The sequence below is a fragment of the Haemorhous mexicanus genome, chromosome 2 (assembly GCF_027477595.1).
Source record: "Haemorhous mexicanus isolate bHaeMex1 chromosome 2, bHaeMex1.pri, whole genome shotgun sequence".
Classification (NCBI taxonomy): domain Eukaryota; kingdom Metazoa; phylum Chordata; class Aves; order Passeriformes; family Fringillidae; genus Haemorhous; species Haemorhous mexicanus.
The window spans coordinates 88,988,972-89,007,997 of NC_082342.1; the positions used below are offsets into that span (position 1 = coordinate 88,988,972).

Below are 19,026 nucleotides of genomic sequence, written 5' to 3' on the forward strand. Positions count from 1 at the left end.
AGGAGAAACCAAACTATTTCACTCCATATTACAGAGAGAGATCAAGTTTTATTAGAATAACAAGGGTTAAAAACAGGGCACAAAAGATAGGCAGAAAAACTTCTGCAAACATTAGCAGACATGAAAATTTAGCTTTTGTATATAAAGTGCATCTCAAAAGTGAGGTATATGGATGAAGTTGCATAGTGAACTTTACACAGTAATTGGTTTTATTTTAGTCCTGATGCTTGACATTTCTCTTGCCTTCATGATGATCTGTTATTACACAGTTCATTTAGAAAAACAGAATTAGTATGCAATGGGAAATAGCATAAACCTCTTCGTTTTGACAGATGCAAAAACTACTTAGTGAGGGGAAAATAATTACAGAGCTAGTAAAATAGCTAAATAAAAGACCAGGTGTGAAACCCCAAATGAGCATCATAGAAGCCAAGAATCTGTATTTCTAGGGCAGTTTAAGTTAAGATCAGGAATTTGTTTCCTCTGTGTTTATTTTCAGTGTAAGGCATACTTAGGCAACACCTAGTAAAATGTTTAACTGCCACAGACAAACTGTGTAAGGCCCTCATTTTGGTATCTTTATCCCTGCAGAACTGGCATGACTAAGTGCAAATTCAATTGACTTTTAAATTTCCAAATAATTTTGGGGCTACCCTGTTCGTAAGGTAGCTCACAACTGATACTCAGCACATTGGTGTGTATATATAAGATCATTTCAAATTGGATTGTCAGTGCAGCATCTCCCATATATCAAAAATATTTTAAACTGTTCCTTTTGTTTATTTAACAGAAACTATGAAAACCAGCAAGTCAATTTCAGACTGATACAAAAGAGTAAGAATGTGGGTTGCAATTAGTGCAGAATATCCTTACAGTTATAAGAAAAATAAAATCTTACCACTAAATCATGCAATTACTGATATTTTCCTCCTTCTTAGTCCTATGTAAAATAAGATTGAGTTCTTGTGACTTTTAGTATTGCCAGCTGCCACAGAATCAAAGCATCTCCAAAAAAATGACACCTATGCCATAGTTATTTAGAGACTTCAGCAAGGTACCTGCCCTCTTTTCTGTCCAAAGGCCTCAAAACCCTGATGATGTTGAGAGACTTTTTCCTACTAAGCCTTGAAAGCTTCCTGGTTTAAATTAATTGGACCTTTATGGGATTCAGGATGTTTACAGCAGGGCACAATAAATGCAGACAAAGCCTTTTCAACTATTCATAGATTAAGAAACTGAGAATTAAATGCTACTTTGTTCCAGTTCACTTTGACAGTGCAATGAAGGATTAATTTTTGTGTTAAGTTCTATCACATCTTTGACAAAATCATTATTTCCTATAAAGTCTCCAGCAATGATGTTAATACATTTTTTTTTTGGTCCTGGATACTGCTTCTTTATCCAGATTTTCAAACATGGAAGACTCTGGAGTGTCATTTTCTTCAATGATCCAAATGGATGTACAAGAATATACCTTAAATTTTCAGTAAGGTTAATCCCTGCCACAAAGAATTTTCCTGAAACAAAAATCAGAATGTGACACATTAAATATTCTTTTGAGAAGAGAAACTTCTCAGTATTGCATTAGCTTCACATCTCATTCCAGTGGGGATCATTAAAATACTAACTTCACACTCTTTCTGTATTGTTTCATGTCCCTATAACTGTTTCCCCTTGTTGCAACCGCATGCTGTAGTAAACAATTCCTGAGCCACACTCGGTTATCCAAACATTCCAGTTTACCTAAATTTACCTAGTTATTCATTGCAGGCTAAACTAGTCCTCCTGACTAGTCCTCCTCTGTAAATGACTCCTCTGTTTCTGTGAGGGTTGCTTCCAAAGGCTCAGCCTTCCCCCGCCATGGATGGGAGCACGGGGTGCACCCTCCGGCTGGGCAGTGTGCTCTGAAGTGGCTCCCCCGTCACCACCCTGTGTGTCACTTCAATAGCTGTGTCACAGGTTCTGACCTGAACCTCTGACAGATTACACTACACCAGCATGCTTGAGTGCTGCTGTTCATGTGCAGCTACACCCTTCTCATACTGCTCTGGAATCACAGAATCATTATGGTTGGAAAAGGCCTCCAAGATCACAGAGTCCAACATTTGACCAAACACCACCATGACAACTTAACCCTGGCACTATGTGCTCTATCCAGTTGTTTCTTGAACACCTCCAGGAATAGTGACTCCACCACCTCCCTGGGCAGCCCATTCCAATGCTTAACCACCCTTTCAGTGAAGAAATTATTCCTGATTTCCAAGCTCAGCATCCGCCTGGCCTGAGGCCATTTCCTCTTCTGGTTGCCTGTGAGAACAGGCCAATTTCCACCTTGCTACAACCTCTTTTCAAGTAGCTGTAGAAAGTGATAAGACATCCCCCGAGAGAAACCTTGTGGGGACTTCCTTCAGTAACAAGGCCATAGTGGAATGCACTTCCCTCACCATCTGTGCTGCCTAGAGCAACAAGCACAGGACTGAGGAAGCAGCCTCCTCCCCATGAGGCGGGCACAACTGTGCCAGCGAGCGGGTCTGCACTGAGGGCTCCCTTTCTGTGGGTCACACCAGCGAGGTGGCCGCCACAATCTCTGACACTGACAGCATCCACACAGCACACGCAGGGTGGTTATACCTCTGAAGGAAACAATTCCCCAGCTTCCCACTTGTTCTGCATGGCTGTAAGTGCCCCTTCTCTCCTCCGAGCGAACTGCCTGTGCCTACCTGGCCGGCCCATCCGCTTCATGCGCTCCAAATACCGGATAAGAGCACGAGTGGATGTTTTGTTTCCCCACCAGTATGGGATGGGAGGCCACAGCTCACAGTGCTTCTCCAGTTCCACCTCCTCTTCGTACGAGACTATAACCTGATGGCCGAGGTGCCACATGGTCCGCAGTGAGGGCACCACCTAAAAGGAAGCAGGCCCAGGTTGAAGTCAGCAACACAGCAGCATTCCCTAAGTCCACATATTGTGAGACATCACCTTGGCACAGATTCAATTCAGATAGAGAGTTTAAATGAGCAGCCCAATAGGTGATGGGCTGGTCTACAAGCTGAAGGACAATACGACCCTGGGAGCTTCAGCAAATTCCTCCTTTCCTCAAACAATTCAGCTATGATCATGTCATAGGTCTTACACCTGCATAATAAGAAACCATCCCTGTGTCGGCCCTCATGCACAAGCCACTGCTGAAAGTTTGTTAAGGGAGGAAGATAGAGACTATATGTTGCAGGAATGCAGACAGAGAGAAGCAGGAATCATTTTGGCAGATTCCGTACATTGATGCAAATTTGGCACAGTAACCACTAAAGAAAACTGAACTGCTTAAAAGTTGGTAATACTGAATGTGAGTCACCAAGATCTACATTAGTTCTCGTTTCTCTGAGTGGACAGTTTATGAAATTGGGATACTCCAGACATTTTTAATTGAGAGAGAGAAAGACCTGAGTCAGACATTTTCTCCATCAGATGGATGGGCTAAAATAGCTGTTAAATTTAAGTGTCTCAATATGAAATTACATTTTCCAGCCTCAGAAGTTACCACAGGAGAGAACTGAGGTCCTCTGACTAGTTTTATTTGCAAAACCAGCATATTTAACAGGCATTGTTTTTTCTACGACTGTTGTGGTTAAAAACTACTTTTGCTGCTTGTCAAAAATAAATGGTGGCTTTTTGATGTTCCTATTAGGTTATTAACTTAAATAAAAGCCAAAAGCACTTGAAAATTAATAATGTAAATATTAGAAGAAAGTTGTGGGTTGAATGAATCCCTCTCAGTTTATCCACAAAAGAAAGATGAAAGCTTCCATTAGGTCAGAAAATATTGCAAAATTAAGACACAAGCTTCTTATGCTACAAAACTTGGTGGTTGACTGAAGCCTTTGCTTTGCTCCTGCTGCCTTTCTAAAGCTGGAACCTTTTAAACAAACAGGCAAAGATGTGCAATAAAAGCCAAAAAAAAAAAAGCTACCAGAGATGTGTATATAAACACAGGTGCTTATTATGCAGACAAAGCAGAAATGAAAGTCTAACAAGGGATTTTTAAACCCTAGTAATCTAGATCAAAGGAAGACACCTTGAATAGTTAAGACAATTAAAATTTTAAATGCAGTGTAATATTGTCACACTGTGGCCTGTGCCAGTACTGCATACAGACCTTGCCTGAGCAGCTGCTTCATAAACACTTTCACATTTAGTTCTGTACAACAACAGAGATGTGGTCTTGAAACACAGCTGGGAGCAGTTTATTTAGAATAAGTCAGCAAGCACTTGGATATTTGATGGCGAATCTAAATCTGTGATCATGAAAAATCCCACAGTTGCCTAACCTGCAATGGTACCACTAGCAAAATGGTGAGATCCATTGTGCTGGTCTCAGACCCCATAGATATAAAGTTTTCCTACTCAAGGGAAGTATGTGGTTTGTCTTTTCTTCAGTTCTCTTCCTCCATCCTCCTGGACACAACTCAGAAATGTTCTTTGTCAATGAAGTGATCTCAGACCATTCTTTCAATACATTCATTCAACAAATTGTCATCAGCAACTTTCCCCTTTTGCAGTTAATAACTTTCTTCTGTTTAAGAGCTGGCCATGTGTCTGAAAGCAAATTTGACCACCTTCTCCAGTATCTCTGCTCATCTGCAACTTACACACTCAAGTTATTTGGGGAAACAATAAAACAGTGTCACTCAGGTCTTCAGTTATTCAGCTGAGGCCTGAATATTCAGAATCCCCTAGTTTTGCTGAGAATTGTTCTATTTTAACTCTGTTGTACAAAATGCTTTGAAGTGGTAATACTCACATGTTACTGATACACCAGCTTCAAAGGCTGAATTTGAATCATGAACAGGGTCATCATTCTCCTGTACCACTGACATCTCCAGAGAAAACCCTCTGTTCCTCTGCATCTTTGAAATGTTAATTGTTTAACTACTAAAAGCTCCCACACCTTGTAAAAAAACAAGAGGGAGCTAAAAATCTCAACTTCTAAACTCTAGCAATCAAATATTTTCTGATTTAAATTAAGGCTTTTCTGGAGGTATGGGTAACTGCAAGACTGGTTAGGAGCCTTGCCACCAGTCAATGCCACCAGAAATGCACTGAGAGCAGAGATGCTATTAAGAGGGACCTCAACAAGTTGACAGAAGCTTTATGAAGTTCAACAAAAGCAAATGTAAAGTCCTGAACAGACTAACCCCACACATCAGGACAGACTGGTGGAAGCTGGCAAGAAACCTGCTTTGTAGAAGAGGACCTGAAGATTTTCGTAGGCATCAAGCTGCACTTGAGCCAGTACTGCGCTCACCTAGCAAAGGTCAGTTGGGAACTGGGCTGTATTAGCAAAGGCACAGACAGCAAATCAAGAAAAGGGGATCTTCCCTTCTATTTAGCAGTTGTGGGACTGCAGCTCAGGTATTGTTTCCAGCTGGGGCTTCCCCAGTACAAAAAAATCACTGATGAGCTGGAGTGAATCAGCAGCACACCACCAGAGCGAGCAGAGGCTGGAGCAGAGGCTGGAGCATGACACACAAGGACAGGCTGAGGGAGCTGAGTCTGTCCAGCATGAAAAGAGAAGACTGGACAGGTCTTACTGCCATCTGCAAATACTTAACAGGTAAATGTAGAGAAGACTCCTCAGATATGCACAGCAAAGGATGGAAGTCAGCAGACACGAGAGAGATTCTGATCAGATAGAGAAGGAAAACAAGGTTACTGTGAGAGTTGTCAAATTTTGCATAGAAAGGTTGTGAAATCTCCATCCTTGGAGATAATCAAGAATGAACAGGATGCAGCCCAGCGTAACTTGGAAGCTGGTCCTACTTTTCATGGTGTTGTTGGACCAAATGACCTCCAGAGGTCACTTCCAACCTAAAATGTTTTAAATAGAAAATAATTAATTTATAATTATTGCTGTGAAAAGGCAGAAAATTGATTCTTTAAACTCTAAATAATAAATATAAGACACGCAACTTTTATTTCCCTTTCTTTTTTCTTTCATTTTCCTTTATTTTCCTCTCTTTTCTTTTCTATCTTCTTTTCCCTTCCCTTTCCAAGAAAATGCAGACAGGACAATGGATGGCAGTTGTCTCTATTATTGTCCCACATATATAACATCCATAGTCAAATTTAATTCCCTCCTCCTCTACACTGTGGAATATATGTTTGCTTTATCTCCTCAGTTCTAGTAGGTTATGAACTATCTCTAACGCAGCAAGTGGTACTTTTCCAAGGTTAAAAACACAGTGAAAGCAGAATATATCTAAAAATTTCCAATGAAAAATCTCACTGTGGTGCATCATTCTTTTAAAATGTGAAAAAAAGGATCTCATACTTACATTTCTAGGACACAGTTTACACTGGAAAATCTCTTTTATACAGGCAACAAGATGATTATGAAGTCTTTTGGTTAATCCATCAAAATTCCTGCAGGCTATGATAACAACTTCTTGAGGATGAGTTTCTAACCACCTCAATATTTCCCACAGAATATCCTACAAGAAAGAGATATGGCAGCTTAGAAAGTTAACTGTGCTATGCAGGGGAAAGGACATACAATCAACAGAGCAGTGATGGTGGAGTAGACTCACAATCACAATAATGAAAAACTGTGTTTTCTCAAAAAAAAAAAAAAAAAAGTGTTTCTGTAATTACATAGGGCTTTTAATGACTTCTTCCCTTTACCAACTTCTCTCCTTACCAGGGAAACAGGAATGCCCTGTGTATCATCCTAGGACACCACATGTTAAACCTCAGAACATCGAGCATGTGGTAGGGCAGGCAGTGGAGAGCAGGCACAAAGAGTCTGGTTTGAGGATAAGGAAAACATTGATGCTCCAGTAGCACATGCAGCTGCTGCAACTAACTTCCAGCCCGGCTGATTTTCTCTAGTTTGAAGTCCTCACAAAAGAAAAACAAATAACCTACTCAGAAGAGCTTGAGCCAGCATTTCTGGATTATGAGGGCCCTTAAATGAAAAAATAGCAATGGTTTTATAGCCATCACAAAGGTAAGAAAAATACCTGCACAGTAACAGTTGTGTAAACCATATGCACGAAGTACAAATTCATAGAAGGATCATTAGCCTTGTGGGCAATCCTAAAGTCCAGGTATCTAACTCCAGCCTCAAGTTGCTCTGTCACAGTCAGGACCTGAAAGGTGAAACAGAGGTCCTGAGAACTTGAAAGAGATTTGTTTCTTTAATTTAGAAAGCTAAAAGAAGGGTACAAAGTTAGCCCTATGGCATTTTTCACAGGTCTTTCATCTTTAAAATGTCACTGTATGGCACCAAATTGCAACTTGGAAGCATTTTGCTCTCTGGCAAGAGGGATTCCAATTTCCCTGCAGCATTAACTGCAAGTACAGATTAGATTAGTTTCAGACAGTTGCCCTTGTTGTGTTCTGAAAGTTAAAGACCAATTAACCTGTGCATAAATACATGATTGCTCTTCACACAACTATTCATTTAAAAAACAATTGCAGGATCAGCAAGTTAGAAATGCTGTATTTATCTTATTAGATCAAAGACTTTACCATGGTTGTCTCTGCGGACCTCGCACATCCTCAACAGAAGGAAAAACAAAAATAGAAAAAACTACTGGCTATTGTTCTTTTTCAAGACATAGTTTCTTATGAAGTTTGGATTAACCTGTAGAAGTCCTACAAAACAGAGGCACTCCTCTAGATCCACTTCCCTCAGAGCACTTCCACTGGATTTGAGTGCTGAATAGAACATGTGATAAACCTGCTTCTGAGGCAAAAAGTTCCAAATGATGTCTTTTCCTTATATCAAGACTTCTTACCAAAAGAAAATAGAATCAATTTAATTAGATATGTTTAAACACTAGTTTGTCTTAGTTCAACCTGCTAGGGATAAAAATTTAGGCTCCAGAAACCATGCATTATACTGATTTAAGTCAGAAAGGATCAGAAAGCTAAATCAGTACAAGGCATTGCTCTTGAATATCCAAATTTGTAGCTTTAGCACTGTGGCAGAGCTTAAGGCACACGGCAGATGTTCATCTTGCTTAGTTTAACCCCCTAACTTCCTGTTCTTTGGACATGAATTGAGCCTCCCCAGGCTGTGCCTGAGGGGCCGGGCTGGGACAGACCAGCCCTGGGTGGCCCAGGGTCCAAGGATGCAGGCTGAAGAAGTTGGAGGGATGATCCCCATCCCTTTGCTTGGAGTATGTTGGAGATGGGAGTGTTCATGGCTGTAGGTCATTTAAAACGCCTGTGGCCAGAAAAAGCACCAAATGAAATTGCTGTTCTGAACTGCCCTTCAGGTTAATTCATTTCTTATCTTTTGACTATACAGGAAAACGAGACAAATTAGACTCTAATTAGTCTCCTGGGTTTGGATACTGAATGAGGCATGGTGAACATTGCCCCCTAAAGGGCAAAATTCAAAAGGAAGCCCTGAGGAGCAATGCCGCTCAGTGCTTCGATCTCACACCAGGCATCCAGGGCACAACTGGAAGTTACACAGCCATTACACAGGAACCATTTGGGCCTCTAGACTGACAGCCACAGCAACTGGGGCTCAAGCAGGCAACTCGCAGGCACTGGGCCATCCAGGAACTTGTGGATCCTACCATCAGAAGGGCTCCATGGCGTCTGTTCTGCATTCCAATGCGTGGAATCATCTCCCCACAGAGATAACTGGAGCGCAGCAGAGCTAAGGAGGGGCAGGATTGTAGCTGTGCCTCTTCCCTATCAACACTGGGCCACTTCCTGCTTGTCACACTGGGTTTGGACCAGAAAATTATTATAATGATGTTAAGAGATTGTTTGTCACCAACAGGATCACTTTGCCAGCCAGAAACCCACAAGTTAGGAGGTTTCTAAATCTTTCATTGGCTAAAGACCCTCCCAAAAAAGCAGCTCAAAATAAACAGGGATCTGTGCTAAGCAAGTGCCCATCAACATCAGCTCATGATTGCTGGCTCATATTTGATACCTGGTAGCGTCCAAGATTCCAGTTTGCCAGAGCTGCTCAAACACAACAAAAGAAACCTTAGCATGCTTATTGCTGTTTATCAATTACTCAGTTTTAATTCTCTAATAATGAATTATTCCTTCAATAAGAACAAAAACAGAAAGATTTTTGGTACCTCTTTGATGTCAGGAAAGTCTATTTTTTAGAAGGATCTTCAAAAGCTGTAGCTTAAATCATGACCATCAATTTTGTCTTTAACATACATTTGTGAGGAACAAAGAGATAACTACGAGCTTAATATTTGCACATTTTAAAAAGTTAACTAAACCTTACGTGATGGACCACACCTTCACTCTCTTAATCTTTATGGGAAAAAAAATCCTTTCAACAAGGGATTCTTCTGTTTCTGCTGCTGGTGAAATACCCAGTATAAGTGGGGAAAACAACTGACATCTCACACAACAGTGATAGCAAAAATTACAAGCAAAGTTCCTGAGCAAAGTTCAAGAGAAAAAAAAAACTCTGTTAATTACATTAATATTAAATGTTATTTAGCACGACAATAAACATGTGAAAAATGGTTTCTAGTACCAAGTGTTCAGCTTTAAGCAACAACTATAAGTATCATTCCTGCCTCACCTGCATGCTTTTCCCCAGAAAAAATGATCAGATATGTGTGGCTCCTATCTTATACTCCAAAGTGCTGGATTTATAAAGAGTAATTTTCTTCATATTGGCTGGAATGGAACTGTGGTTTAGATTTGAGTTGGAAGAAGCATTGATTACACAGGGATGTTCTTGCTGTTGCTGAGAAGTTCTTACACAGAGTCAGGGCCTTTTCTGCCTCTCACCCCACCCCCCTCAGCAAGGAGGCTGGGGGTACACAAGGAGCTGGGAGGGGACACAGCCAGGACAGCTGACCCTAACTGACCACAGGGATATCCTGCATCATAAGGAGCCATGCTCAGAGGGAATGTTCAGAGTGATGATGTTTGTCCTGTTAAGACACCATTACACATGACGGAGCCTGGCTTTCTTGGAGATGACTGAACACCTATCTGTCCATGGGAAGTGGTGAATTAATTCCTTATTTTGCTTTGCTTGCATATGTGGCTTTTGCTTTACCTATTGAACGTCTTTATCTCAACCCACAAGTTCTCCAGCTTTTACCCCTCAATTCCCTCCCCTATCTCACCCAGGGGCAACGAGAAGCAGGAGTGCAGGGCTGAGTTGCTGGCTGGAGTTAAACCACAGCACCCAGGCATGGCATCTCATGAGAGCACAGATTTCTGGGCAGCAGGCTATTCTGTCATTGTACACTCTCAGCCCTGCAGCACAAGCTTCAACTTTGCCAAGGGAAGAAGAGAATGCCACACAACAGTTACCTGTGTTATAGACCACTTCATGATAATGGGGTGCACAATGCAAGGCAGACATTTGCTTAAAAACTTCACCAGCTTGGACTCATTGCCACTAACAGGAGAGCTTTTATCCAAACAGTAGGTCATAGTGTCGTGACTCCCTGTAGAATACAAAAATAAATGTACAGAAAATCTCATTTCTTAACTACTCAAGACCACATTCCATGGCTACATTTCATGTGCACACCTGATAGGCCACCACATTTGCAAGCCACAAACCTACATATTTTGAGAGCCTCTATAGCTATGGCAAAAAGGTAGACTTGTCTACAGAGGTTGGTCACCTAACATTAATAAACTTAGTGTGAAACCCTTGGTGAAAGGAAGGCATTGACACTTTTCAATAAACTATCTGAACTACATATGACTGTTGTTTGCTCAAACCACAATAAAATGGTTTGTTTCAAATGGCGTCTTTCCTCAAAATAATTATCTTGATGTGAAAACATATTTTTTCAGGGAATAAATAGCTGAAGGCTGAATTTATCTAGAAATTGTCCTGTTTTCAGAGTTGTCCAAATGCAGGATTTCATTGTCCAATACCCTCATTTCTGCATGGGAAAATATGACAGAAAGAAGAAATTCATCTTCTTACACTTTTAACTGGACCAACACTTAACTTGGCACTTTAACCAATTCCATCCTAAATATCTGCTAAAAATGTCCTCCTGAAGTAAAACCCCACCTCCCCTACAAAAACAACAAACAAGGTGGGTGCTTGAAGGTTTCTGAGGCAAATCCAAGTTTATGAGTGAAAAACGAACAAGATCCTCATTTGATGGACTTCAAAAGTTACCTGACTCTTGCCAGCACAGGGAATTATGCAGGCATCGGAGCCAAGACTAATCTGCCCAAATATTTTATTTCCTTGAAGTCTTAATAAATCTGACACATCTCTTGCATTGTGTTTAGATGAAACTATTGCAACTCACAATTTCATCAGGACACGGAACCAGTGACTTTACTGGTTTTCCTGTTCCATTATTTCTTCCAGTTTTATAAAGCATCAATAAGAAAAGCTAACAACTCAGTGAAGTGACTTGCTTGGATCTTAACAGAATATCTGCAAAGAATTTGCTTATCATTTAGGGGTTTAAGTCTTCTGTCAGATCAGTTGTTGGCTGGTGCTAAGAACTGCTTTCTTGATTGTCAGTCTTACTGGTGCCAGTGGTAATATTTCTAGTAAACACAGTAAAAATGATTGGTTTGGAAGTAAAAATTCTTTGGAACTATCAATAATAGTTTGATGTCTCAATCAATTTTATCACCTTCTAAAAGCCATTTTTTATTTATTTTACTGCTTTAAACATCCAGAACATACTCACTGCAGATAGGAGATCAGTATTGAGGGTAGGCAATAAAAGACGTATGTGTTAGAAGATGTAAGAGTCAAACTATTAAATATCCATGGACCAAATCCAAGTCTGAGAGAGATGAGCAGGATTCCAGTGATGGGTGTTGCATTTGTGGATGCCAACCAGCAAACGGATAGTAATCTTTTACTCATTAGTCTTTTGTGATGTCATGAGTTACAGTAATGAAAGGAAGATGGGTACATCCATGACACAACATATATGATGCAAAGATAGTGAGCTAGCACCAAGCTAAGTAGCTCCAGACCTTAATTCCACACCTCCCCAGCAGCACTGTGCTGAATCTGGTGCAAGCACAACACTAATTAATGAGATTTGCCACTGTCTCATCATCATGCTTTCAGAATCCACGCTGTCATGTTTCTTGCATGCCTTCTATGAGATAAACTTCCACTTCCAAACTGGGTTTCCTCCCTCTGGAAACATGCCAGAGCTGTCTTGACCTGGTTGGTCTTGATCTGTTTGTGTTCTGACTTGGGCTAGATCAGCTTTGTAGGTCAGCTGGACAGACACCAAAATATTCTAAGCTAATAGCCTGCGATGCTCTGTAAAAGTCCTCCAATGTTTGCTGAAATGGATTTGCCTTCAACTGTTCTTCATGCCTGCTCTCCCTGCAGCCATATTCACAAGAGCAACAAGAATTTTCAAGAATAAAAAGATCACCCTTAGGAGGAGAGCCAGGAAGGCAAACAAATCCATCAACAGTTTCTCCACTTTCTAAGATGGTCAAAAAACACCAGGTGAAAATCTTATAGAAACATCATGGCTCTTTTTCCAGCAAAAGAAAATCCCACTGAGTAAGCTACTGACTTTTGAATGATTTTTGCAATAGGAACAAAAATAGAAAAAGAGAAGACTATTACCTTCTTTCTTCAGTCATAAGACAGATATATGTTTTCTTTTTTCCTCTCTTGATGGTTAAATAAGAAATCTAGAGGGATTTCTTTAATAGCACCTGTCCTAGTCCTCCTACATAGGCTTTATCCTAAACAGAGATGTGTTTGTTTTGAAGTTAACATCAATTCAAATTACATTATCTAAGAAGCCTTCATGAAATAAGTTTCTGGGTTTCAATTTTAATTGGAAATCCACAGTCCATTAGTTCACAGAAAAAAAGCAGAAAAAAGCCAAAACATTACAATTCTTGGATTGTCCCAAGGCTCTACCCACTGAAGACAAGACTTCACACTATCTCTAAATATATGCCTTTCCTAAAATTAACCTATGATCCTGTGGCCTACATAGAACATTCATCTACACACTGTACAGCTTTCCCCCCAAGCTACCTGTCACATCTACAGGTGTGAGAGAAAACACAGTCTAGACTTTTCTTTAGTACCATTTTTGATGTGGAGGCAAAGGGAATCACTCAAGAGCTGATGGCCCTTCAGCGCCTCCCCATGTATCAGTAAAACCACATTATACCATAATTTTTTTTTTTTTTTGACAGAATGAGAGGGGGGGAAAAAAAATATCAAGGCAGCAGAAAGAAGCGATAATATGACCAAAGAAAGGTTAATAATACACAGGTATCATTTAAATGCACTTACGCATAACACAATAAATCCAGTTTTTATAAGCTGGATCATGTAGAAAAATAACAGTCTATATTAATAAAAACATGTTAATTATAAGTCTCAATTCTTCTTTTTCTGCAACTTCACAGCCTCTTTTAGGCAGTACAAAGAAACAAATAATAAGGTAAACCTTAATTCTTCCCTCCTGGAACTATTTTATTATATGAGAATTCACAAGAATTAATAAGGGAAATTTTATGATTGCCCAAATCAGTTAATCCTTAGATTATTAATAGTATCCCACAAGATAATGCAAAGTGCTTCTTTCTTTTGATTTCTAAAAAAATCAATAAAAAATTATTTTGTTACCGCTCCCCTCTAAGAAACACCAAACATTACAGACCGACATTATTCACATAACATCACACAAACCCTCCCCCACACACTGACCCAAATAATAAACATAGCCATCCCGAAATGGGACAAACAGGATATTCCAATGCTTAAATGGCAAGCTAACAAAACAGTGGAGAACAAAAGTTAATCTTTACCTGGAAGAGCTAAGTTATAGAGGGGAATATCCCAGAGCTTCTCTGGTAACTGTGACATCCATTGACCATTTTCATGGCACACATGAACGAAGGTTTGCAAAGGGCCTTCCATTGGTATATGCTCTGGGTCTTCATAGGGTGTTCTGGGAGGGAAAAAGAAAAGAAAAACAATAAACCACTCCACATACTGTGGTTGATTTAATGACATTGCACCTGTGTAGGAAGAATTTATAGATGTTAAAAAATGCCAACCCTTCCCTCAAGTAGCTGCAGAAAAATGTCAAGAGCTTGTAAGCTGCTTTTGATAACACTGTCTCCCAGCACAATGCCAAAGGGTGGATTCCAGCCTCAGGTTTGCAAACTGACCAAGTGAAAGAAAAAACTGAGCCAAGACAAATATACACAGTTTCACTGGTATGGAGAAATTGTTTCTATATCGGTTATTGTGAAACCACAAGGAGTACCTCCCTCCAGTGTGAAACTGCGTCCATTCCTTTACCCTCTGCAGTCCCAGGAACACAGCAATGGGACCAATGGCAGGGCTGGGACAGGGGCTGGGTCTGCTACCCTCAGGTCCCTAGAGAACACTTACCTTGAAGGATCCAACCAGGTGCCACAGGAGCACCTCTATGAAAAGCCTTTACGAAGATGTCAGGACACTGGATTTGCAGGTCATGCCAGCATCTGGGGTCAAAGAGAAAAACTTTCCTCTACTTATTCCTGCTTTGGAGAACACCAAAGATATTTTTATCACCCCTAAGAGTCCAGGATCATAAGTATTTCAGTTTGGCATGACTTTCCTGAAACTACTCTGGAACTGTTCTTCTCTGGGATCTTCTGCAAAATTTGCAGTGGTCATGCAGGAGTGCCAGTGGAGGAAATCCAGGTGATTTCTCACCAGGCATCACCAGGACCTGCTAGAGTTATCCTGTTCATTTTTCATTTTATGATCTCCTGTATCATGCAGAACACAAAAATTAGCTCTGTGTTTTGGAGTCTTTTTCCGAGGATGTTCCTAGTTCAGGTGGTGGTCTGAGGATTAGAGCCTCCCTTCTTTTCACTGCTTTCAAGGCTTTATTTTGTCACAGATAGTGTGAGTCTCTTTTGGCACAGTGACTACCAATATATTACCAATATCACAGCTTCCTTTTTAATACCTTTTTTAAAAGCTGCCAATGTAAATGATTCCTTCTTTTCTGCTACAGCAATCACAGTCAGATACATATTTTTAAGGTTTTGTACTCTGCAAACACCCTCACTGGTCCCTGGTCCCTTTTGCTGCATCTTAGCACATTCATTCAAGATTGTTTCTCCTAGGAGGTGGTTGGTTTTTTCCTTATATAGAGCCAGAGTGCTTATATGAAGAACATTTCCTTAAACATGGTGCAATAGATTTTTTTTTCTTTTGATAGATTATTTTAGATTTTTTTTCTTTTGACACTCACATAGGGTCATCTAAAAGGCAACTTTAGGAACTGCATTCCTAAGTTTTATGTCCATACCACACAAAAAGATCCAATCTGCTTTTATGCAGCCAATGCACAAAGCATCACCTGCCTAGCCTGCTTTGCTGTGCCTTCGGTGCATCTTTGAGTTGTAAGAAACAAATGGTCCCCATATGCCACATCAGCTATTCTTATTCTTGGAAAAATGTTCAGATCTCAGGCAGATCAACATCCTCTGACTCTGCACTTTAATATGATGAGCTTCTGTCCCACACAGACCCTTGTTCAGACAACAGATGTCTGCAGCTCATTTTGTCAACTTTTTCTGTTTCATGCTTCATCACACTGCACACCACTGCTCACCCACAGCTGCTCTGCTCTAGTCTCTGTACCAAGTAGCATCAGCGGGCAGGAGCTGCAGGTGCTTAAAGCAACATTTCTGTTTATAAAGACTGGATGGTCTTTCTTCTTCTCCAGCTCTGAAGCTGACAGGAGCTCTGAGGCTGCAACACCCCAGCATATGGCAGCACTTATGCAGGTCCTGTATGCAGACTAAACCTGACTATAAGCATTGTTTTTCCTCTTCTGAGTGGGGAGATTTGCAGCTCCCTTTACAGAGCCTTTGGGGTTCTCCAATACCCCAGAGCAGGCACCCATCACCCCAGGGACCCATAGCAAGACCCTTAAGACCTGCCAGGCAGTCACACCTTGTCCTGGCACAGGCTCCTTTGCACCAACAGCACCCCCAGGATGCATCCAAGGGTGCAGGTTTGCCTGCTGCCACTCTCCTCCTGCCATGTGCTCTCACCATCTTTGTTTGGGCTTGTTTGAAGCTGCAGGCACAGCTTCACAGTTGACAAAAAAAAAGCTGGGTTTCTGTCATGCTGGTCCCTTTCTCCAGTTCACCACAGAGTCAGGATAGCACATGCTCAGGAAGTCCCTGCAGAGGCATCAAGCCCTGCAATTGCCTTTACTGAGCTGTACAACCTAAATCCCTTGGCATTGTCCAGCCAAAGCCCACGGGCAGCACAGCTGCCATCAATGCCCCAGCATCTGCAGGACCAGGATACTTCACAAAGAGTGTCCTGCTGGGCCTGAGGAAAGCCAGCAGAGATCAGAAACAGCAAGGCCAAGACACACTGCGGTCCTGCAAACACAGACATGTGAGAGATGCACATCTCATTCTCCTCTTCCTCTTCCACAATACCCTGAGACTGGGCATGGCAGCCACTGGCAGTGCATGGCAGGAGCTGCACCACGTCCATTTGCTGATCAAGCTCTGTACAAAAGTGACTGGACCAGGTTTTGTCCTCCTTCCCCATGCAATGCAAAGCCCTAGATGTTCACACTGCCACCTCTAAACCCAGCTGCTGCCTTGTGTTTGAGGGGCAACATTCAGGGAGAAACCAAGGCTTACTGGGAGAAATGAAACTGCAACCGTTAGCTGCTGCCTCTCATGACTAAACCCTAAACTTGACAAATAAGAACTGTTTCTTTATTCCCCTTATCCAGACAGGTAAGTCCACTCTACACACAGTACTGTGATAAACTACTGTGTTGGGTTTGCATGGCAAGATTTTGATGGTGGGGGGAGTCTACAGAGCTGATTCCTGTGAGAAGCTGCCAGAAACTCTCCCCAAGTAGAACAGAACCAATGCCAGCTGGCTCCAAGGTGGGCCAAGGTTGAGCCCATCAACAACAGAGACAGAGCCTCTGGGGTCACACGTTCAAAAAGGGGGAAAAAGTTGCTGTGCAACAGCAGCCAGGAAAAGAGGAGTAAGAACATGTGAGAGAGACAACTCTGCAGACACCAGAGACAGTGCAGAAGGAGGGGCAGGAGGTGCTCCAGGCACTGGAGCAGAGATTCACCTACAGCCCATGGTGAAGACCATGGTGAGGCAGCTGTGCCCCTGCAGCCCATGGAGATCCATTCTGGAGCAGAGCCCTCCACCTGCTGCCTGTGGAGGGTCCCACACTAGAGCTGGTGAATGCCCAAAGGAGAATGTGACCACATGGGAAGCCCATGTAGGAGCAGGCTTCTGGCAAGACGTGGTCTCATGGACAGAGGAGCCCACGCTAGGTCTGCTAGCAGGACTTGTGACCCCATGGAAAGGACCCACGCTGGAGCAGATCACAAAGGACTGCAGCTCTTGGGAAGGATTGATGTTGGAGAAATTTGTGGAGGAGTGTCTCCCACAGGAGGGACCATGCTGGAGCGGAAGAGTGTGAGGTGTCCTCCCCTGAGGAGGAAGGATTAGCAGGGACAATACTTGATGAACTGACCTCAGCCCCCATTCCACATCCTGCTGTGCCACTGCAGGCAGAGGAAATCAGGAAATCAAAAGTGAAGTTGCACCCTGGGAGAATGGAGGAGTGGGGAGTAGAGATTTGCTGGTTATTTCTCATTACCTTACTCTGATTTCATTGGCAATGAATTCAATATTTTCCCCAAGCCAAGTCTGCTTGGCCTTTTTTGTGACGGTGCCAGATGAGTGATCTCTCCCTGTCCTTAACTTAGCCTATGAGCCTTTCGTTACGTTTTTCTCTCCCCTTGCTGAGCAGGAGAGTGATAGAGAGACTCTGGTGGGCACTTGGCTTCCAGTCAGGAGCAGCCCACCCTAACTACCCTCGCTCCCCTTGCTCACATCAGCGTCTGACCTGCCCTCGGTGCTCTGCATACAGGCAGCAATTACATTTTGGACTTTACCGGGACACATGCAATAAACAAGCAATAAAACGTGCAGACCTGTAAAGCCGCTAGAGATCACCATCCTCCAGCCCCAGGACACAGAGAGCATCGAGTTGATTGTCCCTCGCCCGAAGGGGCTGTGCCCCGTCGGAGCGTGCCGTGCCCGCACAGCCCCGCTGGGACACGGCCAAACGCCGGCCGGCGCAGTTCCGGGAGGCAGATATAATTAAAGAACGATTCATGATGACATCAGTCAAACATGTGCTGCAGCCGACCCAGAAGCTAAAAAAACCCCACGGGAGTTACAGGAAACCCTGCGAAGAGCAGTACCCGAGCACCCCGGCGAGGAGGGGGCCGCCAGCCCCCCAGGGGCGATGGGGACCAGCGCTCCGCGCTGCCCCCGCCTCCCTCCCGCTGCGCTCCGAGGAGCCGCATCCCTCCCTCCCTCCCTCACCAGTGCTTTACTCACTCCGAGGAACGACTCCGTTTCCATGTCGGCTGCCCGGGAAGCTGTGCGCAACCCAGCTCGTCCGGGGCCCCGCACCAGGCGGGGCGGAGCTGCCCCGCCCGGCTCAAGTGGCCGCAGGTTTGAGGAAGGTGAAGAAGGGGCGGGAGGGATGAAAAAGAGGAGGAGAAGTGCTTGTGGTGGAGTGGCGCTGCCCGAAGCGCAGAGCCCCTCTCTGGACTGACGGGGCATTGCTCCAGGAGGAGCCTGCGGGCAGGGACAGGCGGGGGGAGCGCCAGGTAGCAGTGTATGGCATGCTGCTCCTGCAGTTGAAATCTATTAATGCAAGAAGGCTTAAGATAAATATTTACAAATATATACCTTAGAAGTATCTTACTTTCCTGCTGTGTCTATCCAGCAAATCTTGTCAGGGCCTCTGCTGTGGTGAAATTCACTTACGATGCCACCTGGCAGAAATCTTGGCAAGCTCTTCAAAAAGCTTTTCTGTGTAAAGAGGCATGAGGTAGCTAGATGAGTGAATGGCATGTAGAGGCAAACATGCATACCCTCGGTGCAGTTTTTGAAGCAGGGTGTGTTCTCAGCCTTCCCAGAGAGATGGAGAAAGGATTTCATCTACCCCTAATGTTCCAAAA

At 42.8% G+C, this 19,026-nt stretch overlaps 1 protein-coding gene across 4 annotated transcripts; it reads right to left on the reverse strand.

The window, feature by feature from the left end:
- Positions 1-28: 28 nt before the first annotated feature.
- PLCXD1 (phosphatidylinositol specific phospholipase C X domain containing 1) lies at positions 29-18,556 on the reverse strand. 4 transcript variants are annotated; one of them, XM_059839408.1, is made up of 8 exons: positions 18,398-18,522; positions 14,387-14,478; positions 13,795-13,937; positions 10,318-10,454; positions 7,017-7,145; positions 6,333-6,488; positions 2,721-2,904; positions 29-1,517 (listed from the first exon to the last, which is right to left on the reverse strand). In XM_059839408.1, the coding sequence occupies exons 3-8, from the start codon at positions 13,904-13,906 to the stop codon at positions 1,243-1,245; spliced, it is 993 nt and encodes a 330-aa protein (XP_059695391.1). In that variant the 5' UTR covers positions 13,907-13,937; positions 14,387-14,478; positions 18,398-18,522; the 3' UTR covers positions 29-1,242. The 4 variants fall into 4 exon arrangements, with proteins under 4 accessions (XP_059695391.1, XP_059695389.1, XP_059695392.1 ...); XM_059839406.1 differs by lacking the exon at positions 14,387-14,478 and having other exon boundaries at positions 18,398-18,556; XM_059839409.1 differs by lacking the exons at positions 14,387-14,478; positions 18,398-18,522 and adding an exon at positions 17,986-18,004.
- Positions 18,557-19,026: the final 470 nt, after the last annotated feature.